Source organism: Thunnus maccoyii, chromosome 9 (genome assembly GCF_910596095.1).
Source record: "Thunnus maccoyii chromosome 9, fThuMac1.1, whole genome shotgun sequence".
Taxonomy (NCBI): Eukaryota; Metazoa; Chordata; class Actinopteri; order Scombriformes; family Scombridae; genus Thunnus; species Thunnus maccoyii.
This window is the reverse complement of record NC_056541.1, coordinates 1,536,143-1,559,064: the sequence shown is the minus strand read 5'-3', so window position 1 is coordinate 1,559,064 and position 22,922 is coordinate 1,536,143. Positions and strand designations below refer to the sequence as shown.

Genomic DNA, 22,922 nt, shown 5'->3' with positions numbered 1-22,922 from the left:
CTGAAAAATCAAAAAAAAGAAACAAAATAAAAAGGAAATGTAGTGTTAAAAAAAAAAAAAAAAAAAAAAAAGAAATTTGTCTTGTTCTCTGCTGACAGAGCCGGCGGCAGGTTAAAGGGGGGGGGGGGGGGGTCGGGTCCGGACCTGGTGACCCCTCCCCCCCCCCCCCCCCTCCTCCTCCTCCTCCTCACATGTTGACCCCGGGGACAGACAGTGGGTTGTGGGTTTTGGTTGCAGGACCAGCAGAGGACAGGTTTGATCTCAGGAGGTTTTCTTTCACTAAAACAAGATCTGAGTTTCATTTCTTCTGATGTCAAGAAACAAAACTTAAAGCAGTTTTTTTTTTTAAAGATCTGGTTTCTTCTCTTTTACAGGATAAAAAAATAATAATAAAAAAAAAATCTAAAAACCAGCTTTCAGAGACCTGAAACTTGCTGCAGAGATAATCCATCATTCAGATTCTAGTTAGTATCATGGTGTGGTGACGCAGCCGGGACCAGTTTCACCACGTTTACAACTTACAAGCTGCGACTCGCGATATGAAATCATTTCCTCTCGTTTTAATTTTGACTAATCAAAAGAAACACCGTGTTTATGACCCGTGTGTACGAGGATGTGAGAGGAATGTTGGACATAAATTCATCAGCTGATATTTTCTTATCAGATTTATTAAACTCTCATTTGATCATGTTGGATTTTCTAACAGCTGTTTGTGTCAATAAAAAACACTCCGCAGCGTCCTTGAACACACCTCAAAACGGGGGGAACTTTTAAACTTCCTGGAAAACTCAGCAGTGACATCACGCTTCAACTAGAGGCTCCGACCAATGACATCACAGCTCTGATCTGATCCCACGTCAGTTTACACTCAACATACTTTCATACGATCCCCGACGGCTCTTAACCCTGCGTCTCTCTGCTGACTGTTCAACTTATCTCAGAGAAAAAAAGTTGGAGCTTTTGTTCAGAAATCAGTCGGCAAAAACTTTGTTTACTTTATTCGTTTCTCGCTCGTCTTCCTGCCACATGTTTCTACTCAGAAATACACTCAAGTGATCAGTTTATCAGCTGCAACTACTGTAGTGATCAAACTCTCACAGAAAGCTGTTGATTCAACCCGATGCTGCAGTCTGTGCTGCTGTCGGAGTGTTTTCCTTTATAATAATTTATCATTTATATAAATGAAAACAATTCAACAGCAGCACAAACTGCAGCCTCCAGCTAATTTACCAAATAAACTGATGAACGAGGGCATGAACACTGAAGCACGTCGCTCCCTCCACAGTTAACCTACAGCACAGACAAGTGTTGTGTGTAACATCTGTAACAGCAAACTAGCTGACGAGCCTTCAGTGTTATATAAATATTAAGAGTCACTTTCTCCTCTTTGTTTGTCTTCTTTTGATTCTTCTTTCACATATTTTTTTTTTTTTTTTTTTTAAACGCAGATGTTTCTGAGCAAAAATCAACCAAGTAAAGGAAGTGACACACCTGGAGACCCTTCCTGTCTTCTCATTGGTTCTGCTGTCAGACGCTTCAACAACCCCGTTCAAAAGAGAGTTACATCATATTAATGTAGAAGTGATGACACGGTTACAGTGGGCTCTCAGCTGCACCACCACATGATCATATAACTAGAGCTGCAACTGTTAGTCAATCAATCCATTACTTATTAACCGACAACTGTTTGGATAATTAATCATTGAGACTTTTTAAAAAAAAAAAAAAAAAAAAAGTCAAAATTCATGATTCCAGCTTCTCAAATGTCAATGTTCTGGTTTTAAAGATCAAACAACTAATGGATTCATTGATGAGGAAATAATCCTCAGTTGCAGCTCTAAATATAACTTAACAAAACACAAAAATACATAACTGACTTTGATGGATTTTCATTCTACGGCAAGTTTTTGAGAAATAATCCTTCCAGTTCTTTCAGCTCATGTGACGAGTGAATGAATGTTAAGACAGAACGGATCAGAATCATCAGAACTGGATAATCTGACTACAGATGAAAACTGCACACGATGGAAACAACTTGATTGGCTCCTCAGATCCTTGTTAGTATCCAGGTTTCTGTGTTCGTCCGCCTCATGAAACCTGAATTTATGTTAAAAAAAACAAACAAAAAAAACCCCGCTGAGATCTCCTCCTTCTCCTCCTCTCCCATGATGCTCTTATAGATGCTTCTGGAATGTTGTCAGAGGTCAGGGGTCACAGCCAGCCGTCCAAGAAGAAGGAGAAAAAGAAAGCCTCCACGGCAGCGAGGCCCCCCCGAGTGTTCAGAGAAGATCAATACGACTCCCAGACAGACAGACAGACAGACAGGCTGCCCGTCTCTCTACAAGCTGTCTCCCTGCCTCCTTCCTCTTCTTCTCTTGCTGAGAAGTTGTTGCTTTCTTCTTCTTCTTCTTCTCTTCTGTCTGTCTGCATTCCTCCAGGAAAAAAACAAAACAAAACAAAAAAAAAAAAAAAAAACACTAGGTGCTAAAAAACAGGTCAGCCTATTTACATACAGTCTCCAAGTCTGTGTGTGTGTGTATGTGTGTGTGGTATATATTTATATATATATATATGTGTGTGTGTATGTGTGTTGTAAGAAGTTCAGAGTGTGTATCTCTGTCTTTTGTGTGTGTGTTTGTTCAGAATGTAAGTTTACATGGATGTGTGTGTGTGTGTGTGTGTGTGTACAGATTGAGTTCCTGCGTTTGACTGTGTGTGTGTGTGTGTGTGTGTGTGTGTGTACAATGAATAAACCTCTGTGTGTGTGTGTGCGTGTGTGTGTTCAGTAACATGTGTGTGTACTGTGTGTTCAGTCTGTGTCGGAGGAAGAGGAGGTTCCTGTTGAGGAGCTGTCATCAGAGGAGGAAGAGGAGCTTCCACTCAAACGACTAGCCCCGCCTCCTGAGGCCCCGCCTCCCGCTGCCTTCTCTGAAAACGAGAGAGAGAAAGAGAAGTTAGCGCGCTAAAATCATGTCAAGATTATGTCCTAACATAAAATATGTCCTAGTGACAAAGATTATGTCCCAATGTCACCAAAAATATGCTCTAGTGTCACCAAAAATATGCTCTAGTGTCACCAAAAATATGTCAAAGTTTCAAAAATTATGTTCTAACGTCACCAAAAATGTCCTAGTGTCATCAAAAATATGTCCTAGTGTCAAAGATTATGTCCTAATGTCACCAAAAATTTGTCCTAATGTCACCAAAAATTTGTCCTAATGTCATCAAAAATGTCCTAATGTCATCAAAAATTTGTCCTAATGTCATCAAAAATTTGTCCTAGTGTCATCAAAAATTTGTCCTAATGTCACCAAAAATATGTCCTAATGTCACCAAAAATTTGTCCTAATGTCACCAAAAATATGTCCTAATGTCATCAAAAATTTGTCCTAGTGTCAAAAATTGTCCTAATGTCACCAAAAATGTCAAAGTTTCAAAAAATATGTCCTAATGTCACCAAAAATTTGTCCTAATGTCATCAAAAATGTCCTAATGTCACCAAAAATATGTCCTAATGTCATCAAAAATTTGTCCTAGTGTCATCAAAAATTTGTCCTAATGTCACCAAAAATATGTCCTAGTGTCAAAAATTGTCCTGTCACCAAAAATGTCAAAGTTTCAAAAATTATGTCCTAATGTCAACAAAAATATGTCCTAATGTCACCAAAAATTTGTCCTAATGTCACCAAAAATGTCCTAGTGTCATCAAAAATTATGTCCTAATGTCATCAAAAATATGTCCTAGTATCAGATTATGTCCTAATGTCATCAAAAATATGTCCTAATGTCACCAAAAATGTCCTAGTGTCAAAAATTGTCCTAATGTCATCAAAAATATGTCCTAGTATCAGATTATGTCCTAATGTCATCAAAAATATGTCCCAGTGTCAAAAATTATGTCCTAATGTCATCAAAAATATGTCCTAGTATCAGATTATGTCCTAATGTCATCAAAAATATGTCCTAATGTCACCAAAAATTTGTCCTAATGTCACCAAAAATGTCCTAGTGTCAAAAATTATTTCCTAATGTCATCAAAAATATGTCCTAGTGTCAAAGATTATGTCCTAATGTCACCAAAAATATGTCCTAATGTCACCAAAAATATGTCCTAATGTCACCAAAAATATGTCCTAGTGTCATCAAAAATATGTCCTAGTGTCAAAAATTATGTCCTAATATCACCAAAAAGACTTCCAACACGCTGCAGCAGTCATTTCCTCAGACACATCGTAGGGATGATGTACAGACAGCAGTAATATTTTAGTACTTACGCAAAAATATGTCCTAATGTCACCAAAATATGTCCTAGTATCAGATTATGTCCTAATGTCACCAAAAATATGTCCTAGTGTCACCAAAAATATGTCCTAGTGTCAAAAAGTATGTCCTAGTGTCAAAAAGTATGTCCTAGTGTCACCAAAAATATGTCCTAACGTCACCAAAAATATGTCCTAACATCATCAAAAATATGTCCTAACATCACCAAAAATATGTCCTAGTGTCAAAAATTATGTCCTAACGTCACCAAAAAGACTTCCAACACACTGCAGCAGTCATTTCCTCAGATACATCGTAGGGATGATGTACAGACAGCAGTAATATTTTAGTACTTACGCAGTAGCTTCCTCTGCTTCTTCTGCAGGCAGGACTTGACGTAGCGCTCCAGCTCTCGGAGTGTGGAGGGTTTGAGGGTTTCGAAGTCGATCTCGATCTCGTCGGGGTTGGAGTCCCTCAGCGACGGCTCCCTGGACTGGATGATGTGGACGACGCGGCCCAGCTTCTCTCCCGGCAGCCGGTTTATATCCAGACTCAGCTGGCGCTTCTCATCGTACGACATGGGCAGAGACGACTCCTCGCCGTCGTCTCCGTTGGCCGAGCCACCACCTGACGTCTTACTGCCTTTCTTAGGTTGCCTGGAAACACACGGAGTCGCTCTGATTGGTCGAACTCTCAGTTTAATTTCAATCATCATGATATTGATATATTTACTGTTTCTCTTCTCAGCTTATACTGAACTGACTGAATCCTACCTGGTGGCGGTCACCGTGCTGTTGGCTTTCCTTGCCGGCGCTTTCTTCTGATTGGCTGGTTTGGGCTGCTGAGCGGCGGCCTTCGGCTTCTTCTCCTCCTCCATTTTGCTCTTGTTCCCTTTGTCTTTCTCCTTCTCTTTCTTCTTTTCCTTGTCTTTCTTCTCTTTCTTCTTCTTTGGCTTGCTGACCGGAGCCTGGGACAGGACAGCCAGCTGCTCGTGCACCGCCTTCAACTGATGGAATATACTAATTGTCAATACCTATAACTTCTAATCAATACGTAGGAACGCCTTCAGCTGGTGGAAGATACTAGTAATGGATATCTTAAGATGTTTAAACAGATCAATATATTAAAATCATAAAAGACAAATAAACAGAATTCCTCAACATTCATTAAATCTACAATGATGTTAAAAAAGAAGAAAACCAGGATGTTCTTGACCTGTGATTGGTCGGCAGCACCAACCTGCTCCTGTAGCTCAGCCAATCGCGTGGCTCTCTCCTCCTCTGAGTCGGACGATTCGTCGGAGGAGGAGTTGTTGCTGCTGTCAGAGGACGCAGTGCTTTTACTAACCAATGGTGTCGTGGACGGGACCGACGCCTCCAGGCCCTCGTCTGGGATCTTCGCGAAACGCATCTCAAACACGTCCTGAAGAGAGAGAGAGAGAGAGAGAGAGAGAGAGAGAGAGAGAGAGAGAGAGAGAGAGAGAGACCGATTAACGATTACAGCAATCAATTTGTTTCTCAACAGTTGTGGAAGGTTGTGAGAGGTTGTCGTACCTGCAGCTTGCGGGCCATGGCCACCACCTCGTGATCTGGAGGGTTGTACTTGTAACAGTTGGAGAACATTAACCTGACGTCCGTCGCAAAACTCTGAGGATCGCTGTACTCTCCTTTATCCATCTTTTTCTGTTGGAGAGGAGAGAGATTAAATATAAGATTATTAAGTATTATTGTTAGCCTCATGGTCGTTGTCATGTGTTATCTAAAAGGATAAGTTTGTATTTTTTAACTGAAACACTTGACCATTAGAAGATCCCTTCATAATGACCTTACAATGGAAGTGATGGAAGACTGTGGAGTCCTCCTTCTGTCGTCCTAACGAGTCAAATCGAGTAGATATCTTTCAACGTTAGTCTTTTTAGTGCCAAAGTTCCTCTTTTTGTTACTATACTTCCACCTGCAGCTCAACAGGGAAACACTGTCCGAGGAAACACAAAGAGGGAATTTGATGCTAAAAAGACTGTAAATGTGTCAGATATCCACTTGATATGACTAACTCAGACTGCTGAAGCTGAATAGAAGCTTCACACAGACTTTTTAACGACTGTGTGGACACACTGTGGGTTTTGGCCTCCATCACTTCCATTGAAAACACATTTGAAGGATCTTTTAATATCCAGTGTGAACAGGAGGAATGATTACAGCGAGGAAAACCTCTTTCACTGTTCATATGGACACCTGACTGCTGGTTCAAGACTCACTTGAGTTGTGAAACTTTAAGGCCTTTAAGGTTCGGTCACATCAGCATTTAAAACGGTGAAAGTCTGTGATAAAGTCAGTTCATTTACTGTCTGTATGGGCAGCAGACCGTTTGAAGTAGTTTGCCTTATGACCTCACAGAGGTCGTTCTTAAAATTCACTGTCAGCTTGACCTTTTATATCCTCTTTGACCTGTCAGTAAACTAAGCTAATAAATAAAATGGAGGACAGCGGCGAGTAAAGCCGTGCTGATCAGATAATCACAACACCGAAGCACCTGAGAAGTAAAACTACCAACAAATATCAGACTTTGTAAAATTCAGCTGCTGCACTCTACACACACGTGTGTTTTGTGTCTGATGATGTCATGTATGTTACCCGGACAGTGCTGAGGTCCATGGGGTGTTTGATGATGTCATGGTAGTCGTGCAGCTCCAGCGCCTCGGCGTCCACCGGCTTGTAGAAGGGCCAGGCGTAGGCGGCGTGCTTCTTGGAGAGCATCTCCTTCAGGATGGCGTCGCAGTGTTTCATCTGCTCGCCCAGCTTACCGCCCTTCCTCCCTCCGGCTCCGCCTCCGCCACCTCCCACCTCACCCCCCGCCACCTCCTCCACCGTCTCTCTGCGGGTCTTGGCGGGGCGAGCGGCGGCCTCGCGGCGGGACGAACCCAGCTTGGCCGGTTTGGTGTCCTGAGCAGACGGAGAGTCGGCGCGACCGGCAGAGATGGCCGACGTGGTGGGAGTGGTGGTGTCGGCTTTCCTCTTCACGCCCTTCTTCTGTTAGAGAGACAGACGGGCAGAGAGAGAGAGAGAGAGAGAGAGAAGTCAGTGTTTGTATTATTTTATATTTTGGGTCATGTGATGCTGTCCCACACCACACAGCTGTTACCTTGACGACGGGCTGTGCAGAGGGCATCATGGTTGCCGGGGGCTGTGGGGCAGAGACGGGGGGCGTGGCCGGGACCGGTGTGGGTGTGGTCGAGATGACTGGCGTCTGAGAGGGGGAGGGGGAGGGGTACGAGGGGGGAGACGAGGCTGAAGACTCCGCCTGTTGACTCACTGACAGACAGAGAACACACAGTACAGGAAGTATGAGTGGTACTACAGTACTACAGAGCAGTTACAGTACTTCAGTAATATTACAGCAGTAAAGGAGCAGTATAATAACAGTACATATACAACATCAATGGTAGCAGTGTAGTAGTACTGCAGGATGTACTTGTAGTACTGTCATATGTGGCTCTAGCAGTAGTAATATCATTACTGTTACTGTAATATTCCAATACTGTGTAACTTTAAAACATTAGAATACTAATACGCTCGTGTTGTACATCTCTAAACGAAACATGAAAACACAGAAAAAGGCATTAATACTATACACAACAGAATTAAAACATTTAAATAAAACAACCGCGCTTAAGCACCGTAATACTGCAGTCTGTACCTGTGGTAGTAGTATTAGTCGTACTAGAATATGCACCTGTAGTCCAGTATGTGGTAGTAGTATATATGCTCTAATATCTACCTGTAGCAGTAGTATTGCAGTATGTTGTTTACTTCAGTACCTGTAGCAGAAACCAGGTGAGTAATGTGCTTAATGACGCCTGCCCTCCTGGCTATAGTTGCATGGAAAACGCTTGCGGCTGTATCGTGGTGGTGGTTTAGCAGTCGTACACCAGGCTGAACTGAAACTGTCTCCCCTGCCGGTCTTTTCCTCCCTGAGATACACGACCTCCATGTCAACCAACGCTGTCATTGTTGGTTATATGAACGGACATGTTGACAGCCCCTCTGTCATTTTGCAGTGGAGTTCCTGAGTCTGAGTGTCTTGGCCTGAAGCAGCATCTTGATGTCCCTACTCACACCAGGGGGGCACACTTGACCTGGTCATCACTGACGTCCGCCTCCATCAATAACCTCCAGGTCTATGATTTGGGTTTTGACATGTCTGTCACCTCGTACTAAACCTAAGCGTCAAGCTCTTTTTCCGGAAGTGGAAAAGCATTGATCGAGGCATCGAGCTGGTGGAGCTCTACAATACATCTCTGAGCAGTGTCTTTGATCTTCAGGCCCCTTTCAAGACGCATAAGGTCAGTTTTTCACACTCTGCTCCCTGGTTTACTCATGACCTGTGGAAAATAAGAACAGCTGGACGTATCCTGGAACAACGCTGCAGATGCTCTGGGCTCGCTGTCCATAAACTGGCCTTCCGTGAACATCAAAGGACTTACTAAAAGTCCCTTAAAGATGCTCGGTCACAGTTCTACTCCAACCTAATTAATAGCAATCCTGATAACCCAAAGAGTCGTTTTTCCACCATAAACCATCTCCTGAAGCCACAATCTTCTTCCCCATTTGAGGGTCCCTCTCTCTCCTGATTCTCTCTGACTTGAATGCTGCATTTGACACTGTGGATCACACCATCCTCTTGAGAACACCTCCACACCACCGCTGGACCTTCAGACTCTGCACTTCAGTGGTTTTAGTCCTACCTCCTACCTTTCCAGTAGGACTGACTCACTCATTGGGAGGATGCAGGTCTAAATCACTCCCCGTCACCTGTGGTGTTCCACAAAGATCAGTCCTCGGCCCCATCCTGTTTACCCTCTACATGCTCCCCTTGGTCTGTTCATTGCTATGCTGATGATGCCCAGCTGTACATCAAAACCACCCTAAGCCCTTCTGCAGCCATGTCACGCCTCAGTACCTGCCTTAAGGACATTAAGGCCTGGATGAGCACAAATTTCCTCCAGTTAAACAACAGTAAACTGAAGTTCTCCTTATTGGCACTCCACACCAGATTCAGTCATCCCCCATACCTCATCTCACTTTTGACGGCCAGGACGTCCCCCTTTCCTCCGCAGTCACTAATCTGGGTGTTAGGTTTGACCCTAAGATGACTTTTAATGACCATATAAGGAATCTATGCAAAACCCAGAGTGTCCGCTAGTGTATTACAAGCCAGGCAGCTTGCCGGGCCTGAGTTGACCCCCTGCCAGGCCTAAACATCAGGGATTTAAAAAAAACCAAGTAGTGTAGTTCCTTTAAGGAATAGCTCAGTGCGTAGCGAGTGTGCGGTCATGAGAGAGTGTGTGTGATGGTGAGGCTGCAGCAGTAACCCGTCTACCATCCCAGAGCAGGCTGAGCAGGTAGAGAGCAGGAGAGTTTCTGCCGAAAACAAGCACCGAGACCCGAAGAGACGTGAGAGCAGCTGCTCACTAACAGCTACGTGTGTTTACAACAGAGAGCAGGAGGAAGGACAGACATCTCATTCTGGTACTCTGATGTATGTTATTAATATTTCACTATAAATGAAAAGTGTGGTACAAATTAAATGTAATACTTATGATACTGCAGATACATACTGCAGAACTACTACTAATTAGTTCTGAATAATGTAGTGTACTTCATTCCCTATAGTATTCGTACTACAGTATTAGTACTTCAGTACCTGTAGTAGCAGCAGCAGGCTGTTTGCTCTTGTTCTTCCCTTTAGGAGCTGGCGGCAGCAGAGCGACTTCCTCTTGAGGCATCTGAGCGACTTTCTGCAAGAAGATTTTCTCCAGAGCCTGAGCCATCAGAACGATGTCATCTGTGGGCTAAAGAGAAATATAAAGTAAATATAACTGACACACAACAGATAAATAAGTCATAATTTGTTGTTGGAAGCCCTCTCCACTCAATATTACTGTTACTACTGATATTAAAAGGTGCTTTACTAACATCTAATGGCAGACATGACACACTGCCGTCTCCTCCACACAACCTTTAAACCAAACTCTTTACTGAAACTTCAGTCTCACCAAGTCAACTGAAACAACCTGCAGATCAGCAATAAAACACCACTGATTGATCCTTTAAAGTAACTGAGCACTCTGGAGATGTGCGTACCTTGTTGTAGATGTAGCAGTTGGTGAACATGGTGTTGAAGTCCTGCATGGCCTCACTGGCGCTCCAGTAGTAATTGTTCTCCAGACGCTTCTTAATGGTTCCCATGTCCATCGGGTTTTTGATCACTTTGTGGTAATCCTGGAAACATGGACATGGTTAGCTTAGCTTAGCATAAAAACTTTTTTTAAGCCTGGCTCTGTCTAAAATTTAAAAATAAAATATACCAACAGCTCTAAAGCTCCCTGGTCAACACATTATATTTCCTTTGTAGTTACAGGGGGAACCTGCAGCGACTGGAACTATTCCTTGTAGAATAGTCGGTGCAGCGACTGGAACTATTCCTTGTAGAACAGTCGATACAGCGACTGGAACTATTTATTGTAGAACAGTCAATGCAGTGACTGGAACTATTTATTGTTGAACAGTCGGTGCAGTGACCGGAACTATTCCTTGTAGAACAGTCGGTGCAGCGACTGGAACTATTCCTTGTAGAACAGTCGGTGCAGCGACTGGAACTATTCCTTGTAGAACAGTCGGTGCAGCGACTGGAACTATTCCTTGTAGAACAGTCGGTGCAGCGACTGGAACTATTCCTTGTAGAACAGTCGGTGCAGCGACTGGAACTATTTATTGTTGAACAGTCGGTGCAGTGACTGGAACTATTCCTTGTAGAACAGTCAATGCAGTGACTGGAACTATTTATTGTTGAACAGTCGGTGCATAACTGGAACTATTCCTTGTAGAACAGTCAATGCAGTGACCGGAACTATTTATTGTTGAACAGTCGGTGCAGTGACTGGAACTATTCCTTGTAGAACAGTCAGTGTAGTGACTGGAACTATTTATTGTTGAACAGTCGGTGCATAACTGGAACTATTTCTTGTTGAACAGTCAGTGCAGCGACTGGAACTATTCCTTGTTGAACAGTCAGTGCATAACTGGAACTATTTATTGTTGAACAGTCATTGCAGTGACTGGAACTATTTATTGTTGAACAGTCAATGCAGTGACTGGAACTATTTATTGTTGAACAGTCGGTGCATAACTGGAACTATTCCTTGTAGAACAGTCAATGCAGTGACCGGAAATATTTATTGTTGAACAGTCGGTGCATAACTGGAACTATTTCTTGTAGAACAGTCAGTGTAGTGACTGGAACTATTTATTGTTGAACAGTCGGTGCATAACTGGAACTATTTCTTGTTGAACAGTCAGTGTAGTGACTGGAACTATTTATTGTTGAACAGTCGGTGCAGTGACTGGAACTATTCCTTGTACAACAGTCAATGCAGTGACTGGAACTATTTATTGTTGAACAGTCGGTGCAGCGACTGGAACTATTTCTTGTTGAACAGTCAGTGTAGTGACTGGAACTATTTATTGTTGAACAGTCGGTGCAGTGACTGGAACTATTCCTTGTACAACAGTCAATGCAGTGACTGGAACTATTTATTGTTGAACAGTCGGTGCAGCGACTGGAACTATTCCTTGTAGAATAGTCGGTGCAGCGACTGGAACTATTCCTTGTAGAATAGTCGGTGCAGCGACTGGAACTATTCCTTGTAGAATAGTCGGTGCAGCGACTGGAACTATTCCTTGTAGAACAGTCAGTGCAGCGACTGGAACTATTTATTGTTGAACAGTCATTGCAGTGACTGGAACTATTTATTGTTGAACAGTCATTGCAGTGACTGGAACTATTTATTGTTGAACAGTCGATACAGCGACTGGAACTATTCCTTGTAGAATAGTCGGTGCAGCGACTGGAACTATTTCTAGTAGAACAGTCAATGCAGTGACTGGAACTATTTATTGTTGAACAGTCATTGCAGTGACTGGAACTATTCCTTGTAGAATAGTCGGTGCAGTGACTGGAACTATTTATTGTTAAACAGTCGGTGCAGTGACTGGAACTATTCCTTGTAGAACAGTCGGTGCAGCGACTGGAACTATTTATTGTTGAACAGTCGGTGCAGCGACTGTGCTGTGACTTACCGCCAGGCAGAGTTTGATGGCGTCGACGGGCTGGTAGAAAGGCCAGGCGAACTGATGCTTCCATAGAGTCTTCACCACCACGTTCTGCATGTACTGCAGCTGATTGGTTTTCCTGATGGACACAAACACACAGCGACATCACAGAGCTGACAGAGGACTCAGGGCGGAGCTAATGTTAACCCCCTCACAACACGGATCTCTGCATTCACTTCATGTTTCCAACCAAACTGTATCAAAGTTACTGGACGGGATTGGATCAAACTATCAATGTTGAGGAAAGCCTGACCCTGCTGTATCTGGGAATCCAACATATACCAGGGAATGGATGCATCATAATCCACATTAATGTGCTGTGAGTAGCCCATAGACTGTATAAACATAAAAGGTGTAGCAGCAGTGTCTCTGGTTTAACAGCACCGTGCTGGGAAGGTGACAGGTGTGTTTACAGTGTTTGTGTGCTCTGAAAGACCTACGCTCTATCTATAATATCAACATAGGTGTTACTTTTTATTAGGCCATCATAGTTGGTGTGCCAAATGATTGAGACCAATATGTTGCCAATCAGTGTGGTAGAGGGCGAGGGATTGAAAGAGCTAGTTTGGTACCTAAAGCCTGAGAACGTTACACCGTCGAGAGCTACTGTGACAAAACAAACCGGAAACACTTTGAGGTGAAGAAGGAAAAGCTCTCACTAACGAAAGCTACGGCACAACTTTTCTTTACCGGTTAACGGGTGTGGGTCTGTCGAAAGCAAAATTAACGGAGATGGACATCCCTAAGCCAAAATATAGATTTCACTTCCGACTCTTGTACTGACGATTAATCCGATGATAAATGAAGTTTTGTGCACATCCTTTCCTACCTGTCAGGTAGGTCAGACACAGAACGTGGACGCAAGTGATGAAACTGATCCAACTGCAGCTACATGAAGCTACTTTTCTGCGGCAGGTTTTTAAGTTGATTTTTCATAGAAATAAAGTGAAATGAACAGCTGGAGGGTCAGAGGTCAACCTGAAACCTGATAATCGAAAAGTGATCAGCAGCGATGTAGAACGAACAGGAAAGTGTTATTAACTCAGGTGTTGTGTACCTGCCGGGTTTGGTGGGGTTGGTGACCTCAGGCGGGGGCGGGTTGGTGAGTTGAGGGGGGCTGGGGGGCGCAGCCTCGGGGGCGTCCGACATGGTGGACGACGGTGACGCAGCAATGCACCGTGGGACGGCAGTGTCTGACCTGAAGGTGAAAAAAAAACAACTCCCTCTGGTGTGTGAGGGCGTGTGTGTGTGTGTGTGTGTGTGTGTGTGTGTGTGTGTGTGTGTGTGTGTGTGTGTGTGAGGGCACACAAGTGTGTTTTAGTGTGTGTTCAGTTCAGGTGCTGTTTGTGTTGATTCTTCAGCTCGATGTTTCCCCCGAGGAGACAAACTCCCATCGCACGACCTGAGAGACACAAACAGAGACAGAAAGAGCATCATTAGCTTCCGCTGCTGCACAATCAGACACATCAAATAAATCATGTTTCAGCTTTCAGACAGAAAAGGCTGCAGTTTTTCCTCTTCATGCTCAAAACAAAACAACTGCGCCAGACTATCTGCAGCTGCTCAGAACTCTTTAAAAGCACTGAATTCAGTCCTCAGCATGCACTGAAGTGTTAAACTTGTTGAATATGTTCTCTTTCCTGCTGCAGACACTAACATTGGTTGTAAGTTATGTTGTTATGTGTTTGCGAGCGTTCAAGAGATGTTTTACATCTACAAACTACAACAATCCAAAACCCAAAAATATTCAGTTTGCTATCATATAAAAAGCAGAAAATCATTGTATTTTAGCAGCTGAAAGCAGATGTTTGGCCTAAAAAATGTTGGAAAAGATTAACTGATTATCAAAATAGTTGCCAATTTATAATCAATCAATGAATGGTTGCAGCTCTACATTGTAGTGTGTGCTTTTCATTAATCAAGTAAATCTCTTTATCTTGTGATTAGAGCAACAATATTGATACAGTAGAGCTGCAATGATTAGTCGATTCATTATTAAACGAATCTCCAACTATTTCGATTTAAGATTTAGATTAATTGTTTTGAGTCGTTCTTTAAAAAAAGAAAACAAAGAGTCCAAATTCTCTGATTTCAGCGTCTTAAATGTGAATATTTTCTGCTTTCTTTAGTCTCTGTGACAGTAAACTGAAGATCTTTGAGTTGTGGACAAAACAAGACATTTGAGGACGTCAGCTCGGACTGATATTTTACAGACCAAACAACTAATCAAGAAAATTAACAGCAGATGAATTGATGATGAATATAATCACTAGTTGCAGGTGTGACTAACATGTATTCAAACATCCTGTTTGACCAGTTCAACATAACAGACTGAAGCTCGTCTGCTCCCGTAAACCATCCACACAGTTTAACACACCATCAGCCTACTGGACCAGTGCTGGACCAGTGCTGGACCAGTGCTGGACCAGGGCTGGACCAGGGCTGGACCAGGGCTGGACCAGGGCTGGACCAGGGCTGGACCAGGGCTGGACCAGGGCTGGACCAGGGCTGGACCAGGGCTGGACCAGGGCTGGACCAGGGCTGGACTCAGACTCAACTGGGTCCCGAGGATTCATTCTGAATCCTGAAGGTGTCGACATTTCTTTTACTTCATCAACTGATCGGTCGACAGGAAATGAATCCCCAACAAGTTTGAAGGTATCAATTCATCTTCTGATTGGTTTCTCAATTGACTGCTTTGTTATAAAGTGTTATAAAGTTCAGTCGAAGGGTGACGTCTTCATAAGTCTTGTTTTGTCCGACCGACAGTTCAAAAATATTCAAGTTTACTGTCATGTGAGAAAAATAAAACATCAAATTCAGCATCAACAGTCACAAACAGGGCTGTCGCAATAACCACAACATTACAACACCGCGCCAGACGAGCCAACCACAGTGGGTGGCAAGCAACCGCGCTTTGTTCACGTTTTTTTTTTTACTTCTGTGAGGCAAGGCCCTTCTCGTTTTACAATTAAATGCACGTGTACTGAGCGTTCACTCGGCGGCTCTAAAGCATCCAGCTAACCCGGCGCCCAGCCCTCCTAACAGCCGGGCTCGGTGGTTAAAAAACGCGTCTGGATGAATATCTTGTCTCGGTTATATGTTGGGGTTGAGCAAAACGTGTTGCCGTGAGTAACGGTGTTACTGGTGTTACGTTTTGTTTTGTTTTTTTTAATAGAAATAAAACCATTTAGTTCATTTTTTGTGTATCAGAGCCAACGTTCATCAAATAAGAAAAAACTTACTAAGCATGTTATCAATACTTAGTCAGATGACGGACACTACAAAGAGTGAGACGTCTGTCCTCCCTCCTGCTCTCTGCTGTAAACGCACAGAGCTGTTAGTGAGCAGCTGCTCTCAGACGGCAGGCAGGTTGCTCTACCCTGCATACAATCTAAACCAGCCAGACTCCGTTCATAAATCCCAGGTTTAAGGCCAACGTCGTTTCCTGCCACAACACGATTTTAAAGTGTTTTCTGTATTCGTCAGGTCGACATTCTCCGTTCCACCAATGCTCCATTCGGCCGACACACGAACCTTGATTTTCACAAAAAAAAATAAAGCAGTGATGTCACACAGACGACATACGGCGCTGTTGAGCTGCTGTCAATCAGGGGAAGCCATAGTGGCAAATTAATCTTCTGCCAGTTGATTAATCTTTGCAGTTGTAAATGTTGTTGTTAAATGTCATTTTCAAGCAAAAATTACAAAACTTCTTGAGTATTTGCTGTTTTTCTTGCTCACTGATAATTAACTGAAATAGCGCTGAAAGAATTATTCAATTAAACTGTGACATCTGAGAGAAAATGAATCATTCACTACTTTTACAATCAATTAATTAGTTTGTTTATCAAGGAAAAAGTCTCTGATGAAAGGCTGCAACTAATTATCATCATTATTGATTAATTTTCAGATTATTTTCACAATTAATTATTTAGTCAATAAAACACCAGAAACTTGTGAAAAACACTGATCAGAACGTCCAAAATATTCATTTTACAGTCATACAAGACAAGAACAGCAAGAAACTAGCAAATATTTGGCACTTTTAAGAAATAAACGATTATTCAATTATCAAAATAGTTGCAGATTAATTTTCTATCTGTCGACTGATCGCTGCAGCTCTACTTCTGTGTGAGGATTTTCTGTTTTTCGTCATTTTAAACTAATAACGAGACATGTAAAGATGTCACCTCGGTCTCTGGGAAACTCAGACGGACGTTAAGTATCTTACTTTTTGTAGACTAAAGGATTAATTGATTAATCAAGAAAATAATCAGCTGATCGATCAGCGACAGTCCTCACTGATGTGGTGAGATTTACCTTCTACGGCAGCAGAGAAACACTTCACAACTGCAACTAATGATTGTTTTCATTATCGATTCGTCTGTCTATTATTCTCTCAATTAATCGATCAGTTGTTTGGTCCATGAAATGACGTCATCAAATGTTTTGTTTTGTCCACAACTCAAAGATCTTCAGTTTACTGTCACAGAGACTAAAGACAGCAGAAAATATTTACATTTAAGAAGCTGCAATCAGAGAATTTTTACTTTTTCTTCTTTACAAAAACAAAACGATGAATCAATTATCAAAATAGTGGACGATTAATTTAATAGTCTACAATTAATCAATTAATCATTGCGGCTCTAAAGTGATGTGAGATGAAAAGAGTCTGGTGGATCTGACATCATTTCCATTGATCATGTTTATGATCCAAACTGACAGATAATAAAATATATAATTATCTGCAGCTTTACAAGATCAGATCAGGAGCTGAAATTACTGTAAAAACTCTGTAAAGAAATGAAAGTTTGTGAAAGTGTTTGTGGAGAGAATCTGGGAAAAAATTGAATTTAATATTTAAAAAGTGAGTTTCACAGTTTTTAATATGTAATCAGACGTAACACTGAAACAATATTCTATAAGTTAACTAGCAGAAAACTGATCAACTATTATTCTCATTAATCTATCAATCTGCAGATTATTTTTTCAATAAATTGATTACCCACCTGATCTATAAACCAGATAAATTGTGAAACTGTTCATTTTAATCTCCACAGAGGAAACGTCAACACGTTCTGTTCGGGCTGAAACTGAGGAATTAATGACTAATTGATAACCATAGTTGTCATTTTCTTTTTATTAAGTGACTTATCAGATTAACTGTTCCAACTCTGGATTAATTGTATATGTCATTTAATAAGTAAATATTGATAGATTCAGGTTCTGTTGTTAAATCATCATAAATGATGTATTTTAGATTTCCTGTCAGTCAGATAAAACATCCTGGTTGAAAAGTCACCTTGGACAGTTTTCTGACTTTTTACAGACCAGAAGATTCATCATCAGATTAATCAATGGTGATGATAATCTTTTGTTGCAGCTCTAATCAGATTAGGATTATATTCTCGTTTAAATTATTAGTTGTTCAGTCTGTGAGGTGACAGAAATGAGTCCAAAGTGACGTCTTTGAATGTTTTCTTTTGTCCGACCGACATCAAATCCTCAGATTGGAGAAGCTGGAATCTGTAAAGTTTAAGCATTTTTTGCTCAGAAAATAACTCCAACAACTAACTGATAAACAAAATATTTGCAAAAATTATTTTGTCAATCAACTAATCGATTACTCCACTATTTGTTTCAATCTAACTCACATGTTCTCAAAAGCAATCAGAGCGTTTGTGAATCCTGCTTGTTGATATAATTTGTGCACAAAACACAACATTTAGACATGTTTTTCTACAACTACATATAATTTCTACACATTTACACACTTGCAGTTTTTGACAGGTTTAAAAGATGACTTACTAACACACACTTACTAAACATCATTTAAAAAACTCAAAATCTCAAACTTTGAAACCATTAATGACCAATTAAAGGCAAACTATATGTCCCCAAATTCACTGCAAACTCTGACTCATCGATCTCACTGTTCAGAAGCAGAAAAATAACTATTTCAACCTGAATTCTTTCGAAATGTGAAACATCTGTTAAGTCTGGAGGTTTAAACTCATGTCCCTTCACAGTGTCGGTGATTAACACCGGGACCTCAAATCGCATGAAAACCGGACTTTCAGCTCTGTCAGAGAAAACTCAGCTGAGTTCAGACTGTTTACCTCCAGCTCAGCTACATTCACAGATAACCGAACATCCTACCTGTCTGTCAAACAGCAAACAAACCATAAACCTTCTCTAAACAGTCTGGATCTGAGTGGAGTCCTGCAGGGATCAACAGATGTGAAGTCCGGCGGCTGCTCGCTCTGCCTGCATGCTGCTGCGGTTCAGCGGCTAACAAGCGGAGCTAACCGCTAACAGCCTCTGCTGCAACCAACAAACTCAACAAATCCATTCAACAGCTCCGCCATCCACAGTCAGACACATACGGCTGCTTATTTACTGCCGAATTAGAGCTAAAAACTCGCGCTAACGGCTGACGCTGCTCCGGTGTGAGCGTTTTGCAGGCTAGCGAAACATCCCATTTATCTCGCTTTAAAAAGATGGCGGGCAAGCCAATGCAAAATATGAGCTAGCTAACCGAGCTAGGCTACTTACCCAAGACGTAAAATGTCATTAATGTTATTAATGGCGGATGTGGGGATATCTGAGCATGTGCAGAAGGGGATATCTTGACATTTGATCGCTTATGAAACGCACAATCGTTGAGTTATAACGGTTATAAATCCAATCTTTGCGTCTGTTACCGCTCGGTGTTTGGCTAGCTAATAAGCCGTTAGCCTGTTAGCTGAGCTTTGTCTGAAGGCGCCGAGCGGCCGGCCAGGCTCCCCGCTGCTCCCCGCGGCTCCCTGCGCTCCGCCTCCCCGCTATAACCCCGCCGCTACCGGCCACAGAGGCGTGTTTACTTTGAGTGTCGGTCCTCCGGTGCGTCCAGCGGCGGGCTCCGGTCAGCTTTCTGGAAGATTTTTATTTAGCGAAGTAGCATAATAGATGAGTTATCAGCTGTCTAACGTGTGCGCAGGCGCAGTGGCAAGCAGCGTCATGGATGTTGTTGTGATCGGATTGGCTGGTTGGATAGCCGAGGCGCTGTGATTGGTTGCGGGGACTTTGCGGGCTATGGTTTGTTGGTGGGGGATGTGAATCGTTTTGATTGGTCGCTTAGGTCGTCGAAGTGCAGTGACTGGCTGAGGGGAAGACTGGGCTGCTGTGATTGGCTGGTGAGGATTTAGGGGTTCAGAATGGCGCCGGGGCTCGTACTATGTTTCCCAGCATGCAGAGTGGCAGCAGAGAGACCGGGCTGCTTTACCTGCAGCAGTAATGATGTGTGATTAATTTACTGATTTAAACTAATAACTGATGTTTATATTGGTACAGAGCGCCCGTCACGTGATCTGTGTTGTGATGTAAACAGATTCATTTACATTTTTAAGATGAATATTTTGGGTGTTTGGGACAAAACGAGACATGTGAGGACGTCACCTTTGACTTGAACCAAAATTTGAATTTAACACAATTAATATTTATATGTGAGGAAACCGAGTTCCAAACAGTTTCCAACTTTTGATCTGTACTCATGATGTAGAGCTGAAACAATTAATCGATTAGTCGACCGGCAGAAAATTAATTAACAACTCATAAATCAATCTGCCGATTATTTTCTCAATAAATTGATTAAAATTTTGGTCTATAAACCAGAAACACTGTGAAAAGAAAGACTCAGTTTATTGTCACATGAGATTTCATAACCGAGCAGGAACTGAGGATTTTTTGATATTCTGCTTGAAAAATGACAAACGACTGATTGATTATCAACATAGTTATCAGCTCTTTCTTGCTTGTTCATTGACTAATATACAGTATAAATATCATTCAGAGCATTTGGAACAGACTTCCTTTACATGTTAAAGAAGCACATTCAGCTGAAATCTTTAAATCAAGACTGAAACTACCGTTATTCACTTCATTACAGCCTCCTCTAGAACCTTTCAACATCCCTTTAACAATGTTGTTTTATTTGAATTTTTATTATTCTATTTGCTTGCTGTATGTATTCTCTTTAACTGTAAAGTGTTGGGACCATGCTGCATGGTGATTCTACACTTTAAATAAAATTGATTGATTGACTTGACTAATCGTTTCAGATCCTTTACTACAGTAAAAGTACTAATACAGCAATATAAAAATACTCCATTACAAGTAAAAGTCCTGCATGAAAAATCCTCCTACAGTAAAAGTACATAAGTATTATCAGAAGTGAACTGTATCCGAATGAAAAAGTACTGTGTGCAACAAGTGAACTGTCTGTTCAATTGTTGAATTACTGAACTGTTAATTGCATTTCAGTAATTGATCCTATATTCATCCTAGTATTGATTGTCATTATTAGATTTTTGGAACATGAGCTGATATATTGTTTATTTTTGTTTCCTCTGTTCAGCACACACAGTCCAGATTTCAGTAAAATATCACATAGTGGTTAAAGTGAATCCTCGTCTCTCCTCCTTCCCCCCGATCGATACCCCGACCTGTTTCAGAGATGATAACGTGTTGAAGATGTTTGATAAAAATTTGAAGGTCTGACATCACACACCGTATGTCTGTCCAATACAAACCCTTTATAAAATCTGAGGACATCGAAGAGCTGAAAGTCTTCTGACTCCTTCAAACTTTGAATGAAGCTGAAACGATGCTGCAGGTGTCTGGATTTTTGTGCACATAAAAGCTGTGAAACACAAAAGCCAAATCAATTTAACTGCACTGTCACCATGGCAACCTGGATGCTGTGAAGTTATTTGTAGATCTGTTTTAAAGGTTTATTCCACCCAAATACTACCTTCTTTCTAACTAATTATAGTTTCAAATATCTAAAATTAAATCAGTCTTTATCACATAGAAGAAAATATAGAAGAAAAAGCTGCTGTTTGATGTAAATACTGCATTAGTAATAAAGTTACAGGTGAAGCATTTAAGGTTTTACACCAAATGCATCCTGTAAAGGAAGTGTAAATATGCTGTCTTTTCTTTTCTTTCCTTTTTTTTGTACTTCCACTCATTTATTTTAGGTTTATATGCAGATTTTTATCAGAAGGAAAACAGTTGCTGATCATTCTGGGAAAATATCACATGTACAGATGTGAAAGGACCAGTTTCAATCCTGCTTTCATCAGTTTATTGTAGAACTCACTTTAGTTAAAAATGTGAAAAAGACTTTAAACATTTGATATAATTTGAACTTCAGTCTTCTCCTCCAGCCTGTACGAAGCTTGTTCTGGTTTTTGAATGGCTGCTGGTTTGTCTGGGATGTCAAAGCAGCAGGGAAGTCTGCGGAGCCACCAGCATGAGTCTTTGGGAGATGCTTACCCAGAATGCTTTGCACTCCGCTGAACAGCTGGTTAAGTTTAGGGGGAGTGTGATGGTTAGGGGTAAAATATCAGGGTGAATCTTTAAACCATTTATACATTTTTTTTGTCTTGATAACGTAGGTAAAGACTTTCCTTGAACTGATGAAAAGCAGTTTTAAATCCCGTTAGTGTCCTCTAGAGGCTGCAGAGGTCACTGCAGCCTCAACATGAACATTTCTCTCAACCTGACGCAGAGCGACGGGTGTGAAGTTCGTCCTGAAGGTGGCGGTGGAGGGAAGTCAGGAGGTCAAACAGAACACAGGAAACAGAACAGCTGCAGTCTGATTATCAAGAAGCTTTATTGTCATTATCAGAGTGAATATTATCATCATCATCATCGTCATCATCATTATCATCATCATCATCATCATCAGTCCTGTTGCTATGGGCCTGTGTGCCGGACTGCAAGAGGCTGTTAACATGCAGCAGAGCCGAGCAGACACACAGACAGACAGGTAAGGGAGTGGACAGACAGGTAGATAGACGGGGGCAGAGAGGTAGACACATAGACAGGTAGTGAGGTAGGGAGACAGACAGGTAGAGACAGACAGGTAGAGACTGACAGGTAGTGAGGTAAGGAGACTGACAGGTAGAGACAGACAGGTAGAGACAGACAGGTAGAGACAGACAGGTAGTGACAGACAGTTAGAGACTGACAGGTAGAGACAGACAGGTAGAGACAGACAGGTAGAGACTGACAGGTAGAGACTGACAGGTAGTGACAGACAGGTAGAGACTGACAGGTAGAGACTGACAGGTAGTGAGGTAAGGAGACAGACAGGTAGAGACTGACAGGTAGTGAGGTAAGGAGACAGACAGGTAGAGACAGACAGGTAGAGACTGACAGGTAGAGACAGACAGGTAGTGAGGTAAGGAGACAGACAGGTAGAGACAGACAGGTAGTGAGGTAAGGAGACAGACAGGTAGAGACAGACAGGTAGTGACAGACAGGTAGTGACAGACAGTTAGAGACTGACAGGTAGAGACAGACAGGTAGAGACAGACAGGTAGAGACTGACAGGTAGAGACAGACAGGTAGAGACAGACAGGTAGAGACTGACAGGTAGTGACAGACAGGTAGAGACTGACAGGTAGTGACAGACAGGTAGAGACAGACAGGTAGTGAGGT

The 22,922-nt window shown here is 42.0% G+C and overlaps 1 protein-coding gene across 2 annotated transcripts; it reads right to left on the bottom strand.

Annotated features, from left to right (window-relative positions):
- Nucleotides 1-2,763: 2,763 nt before the first annotated feature.
- On the bottom strand, nt 2,764-13,707 carry LOC121904545 (bromodomain-containing protein 3-like). 2 transcript variants are annotated; one of them, XM_042422345.1, is made up of 11 exons: nt 13,489-13,707; nt 12,399-12,510; nt 10,404-10,541; nt 9,964-10,111; nt 7,402-7,571; nt 6,894-7,289; nt 5,814-5,942; nt 5,476-5,682; nt 5,034-5,266; nt 4,618-4,916; nt 2,764-2,928 (listed from the first exon to the last, which is right to left on the bottom strand). In XM_042422345.1, the coding sequence occupies exons 1-11, from the start codon at nt 13,578-13,580 to the stop codon at nt 2,810-2,812; spliced, it is 2,043 nt and encodes a 680-aa protein (XP_042278279.1). In that variant the 5' UTR covers nt 13,581-13,707; the 3' UTR covers nt 2,764-2,809. The 2 variants fall into 2 exon arrangements, with proteins under 2 accessions (XP_042278279.1, XP_042278280.1); XM_042422346.1 differs by having other exon boundaries at nt 5,500-5,682.
- Between the last annotated feature and the right edge of the window lie 9,215 nt (nt 13,708-22,922).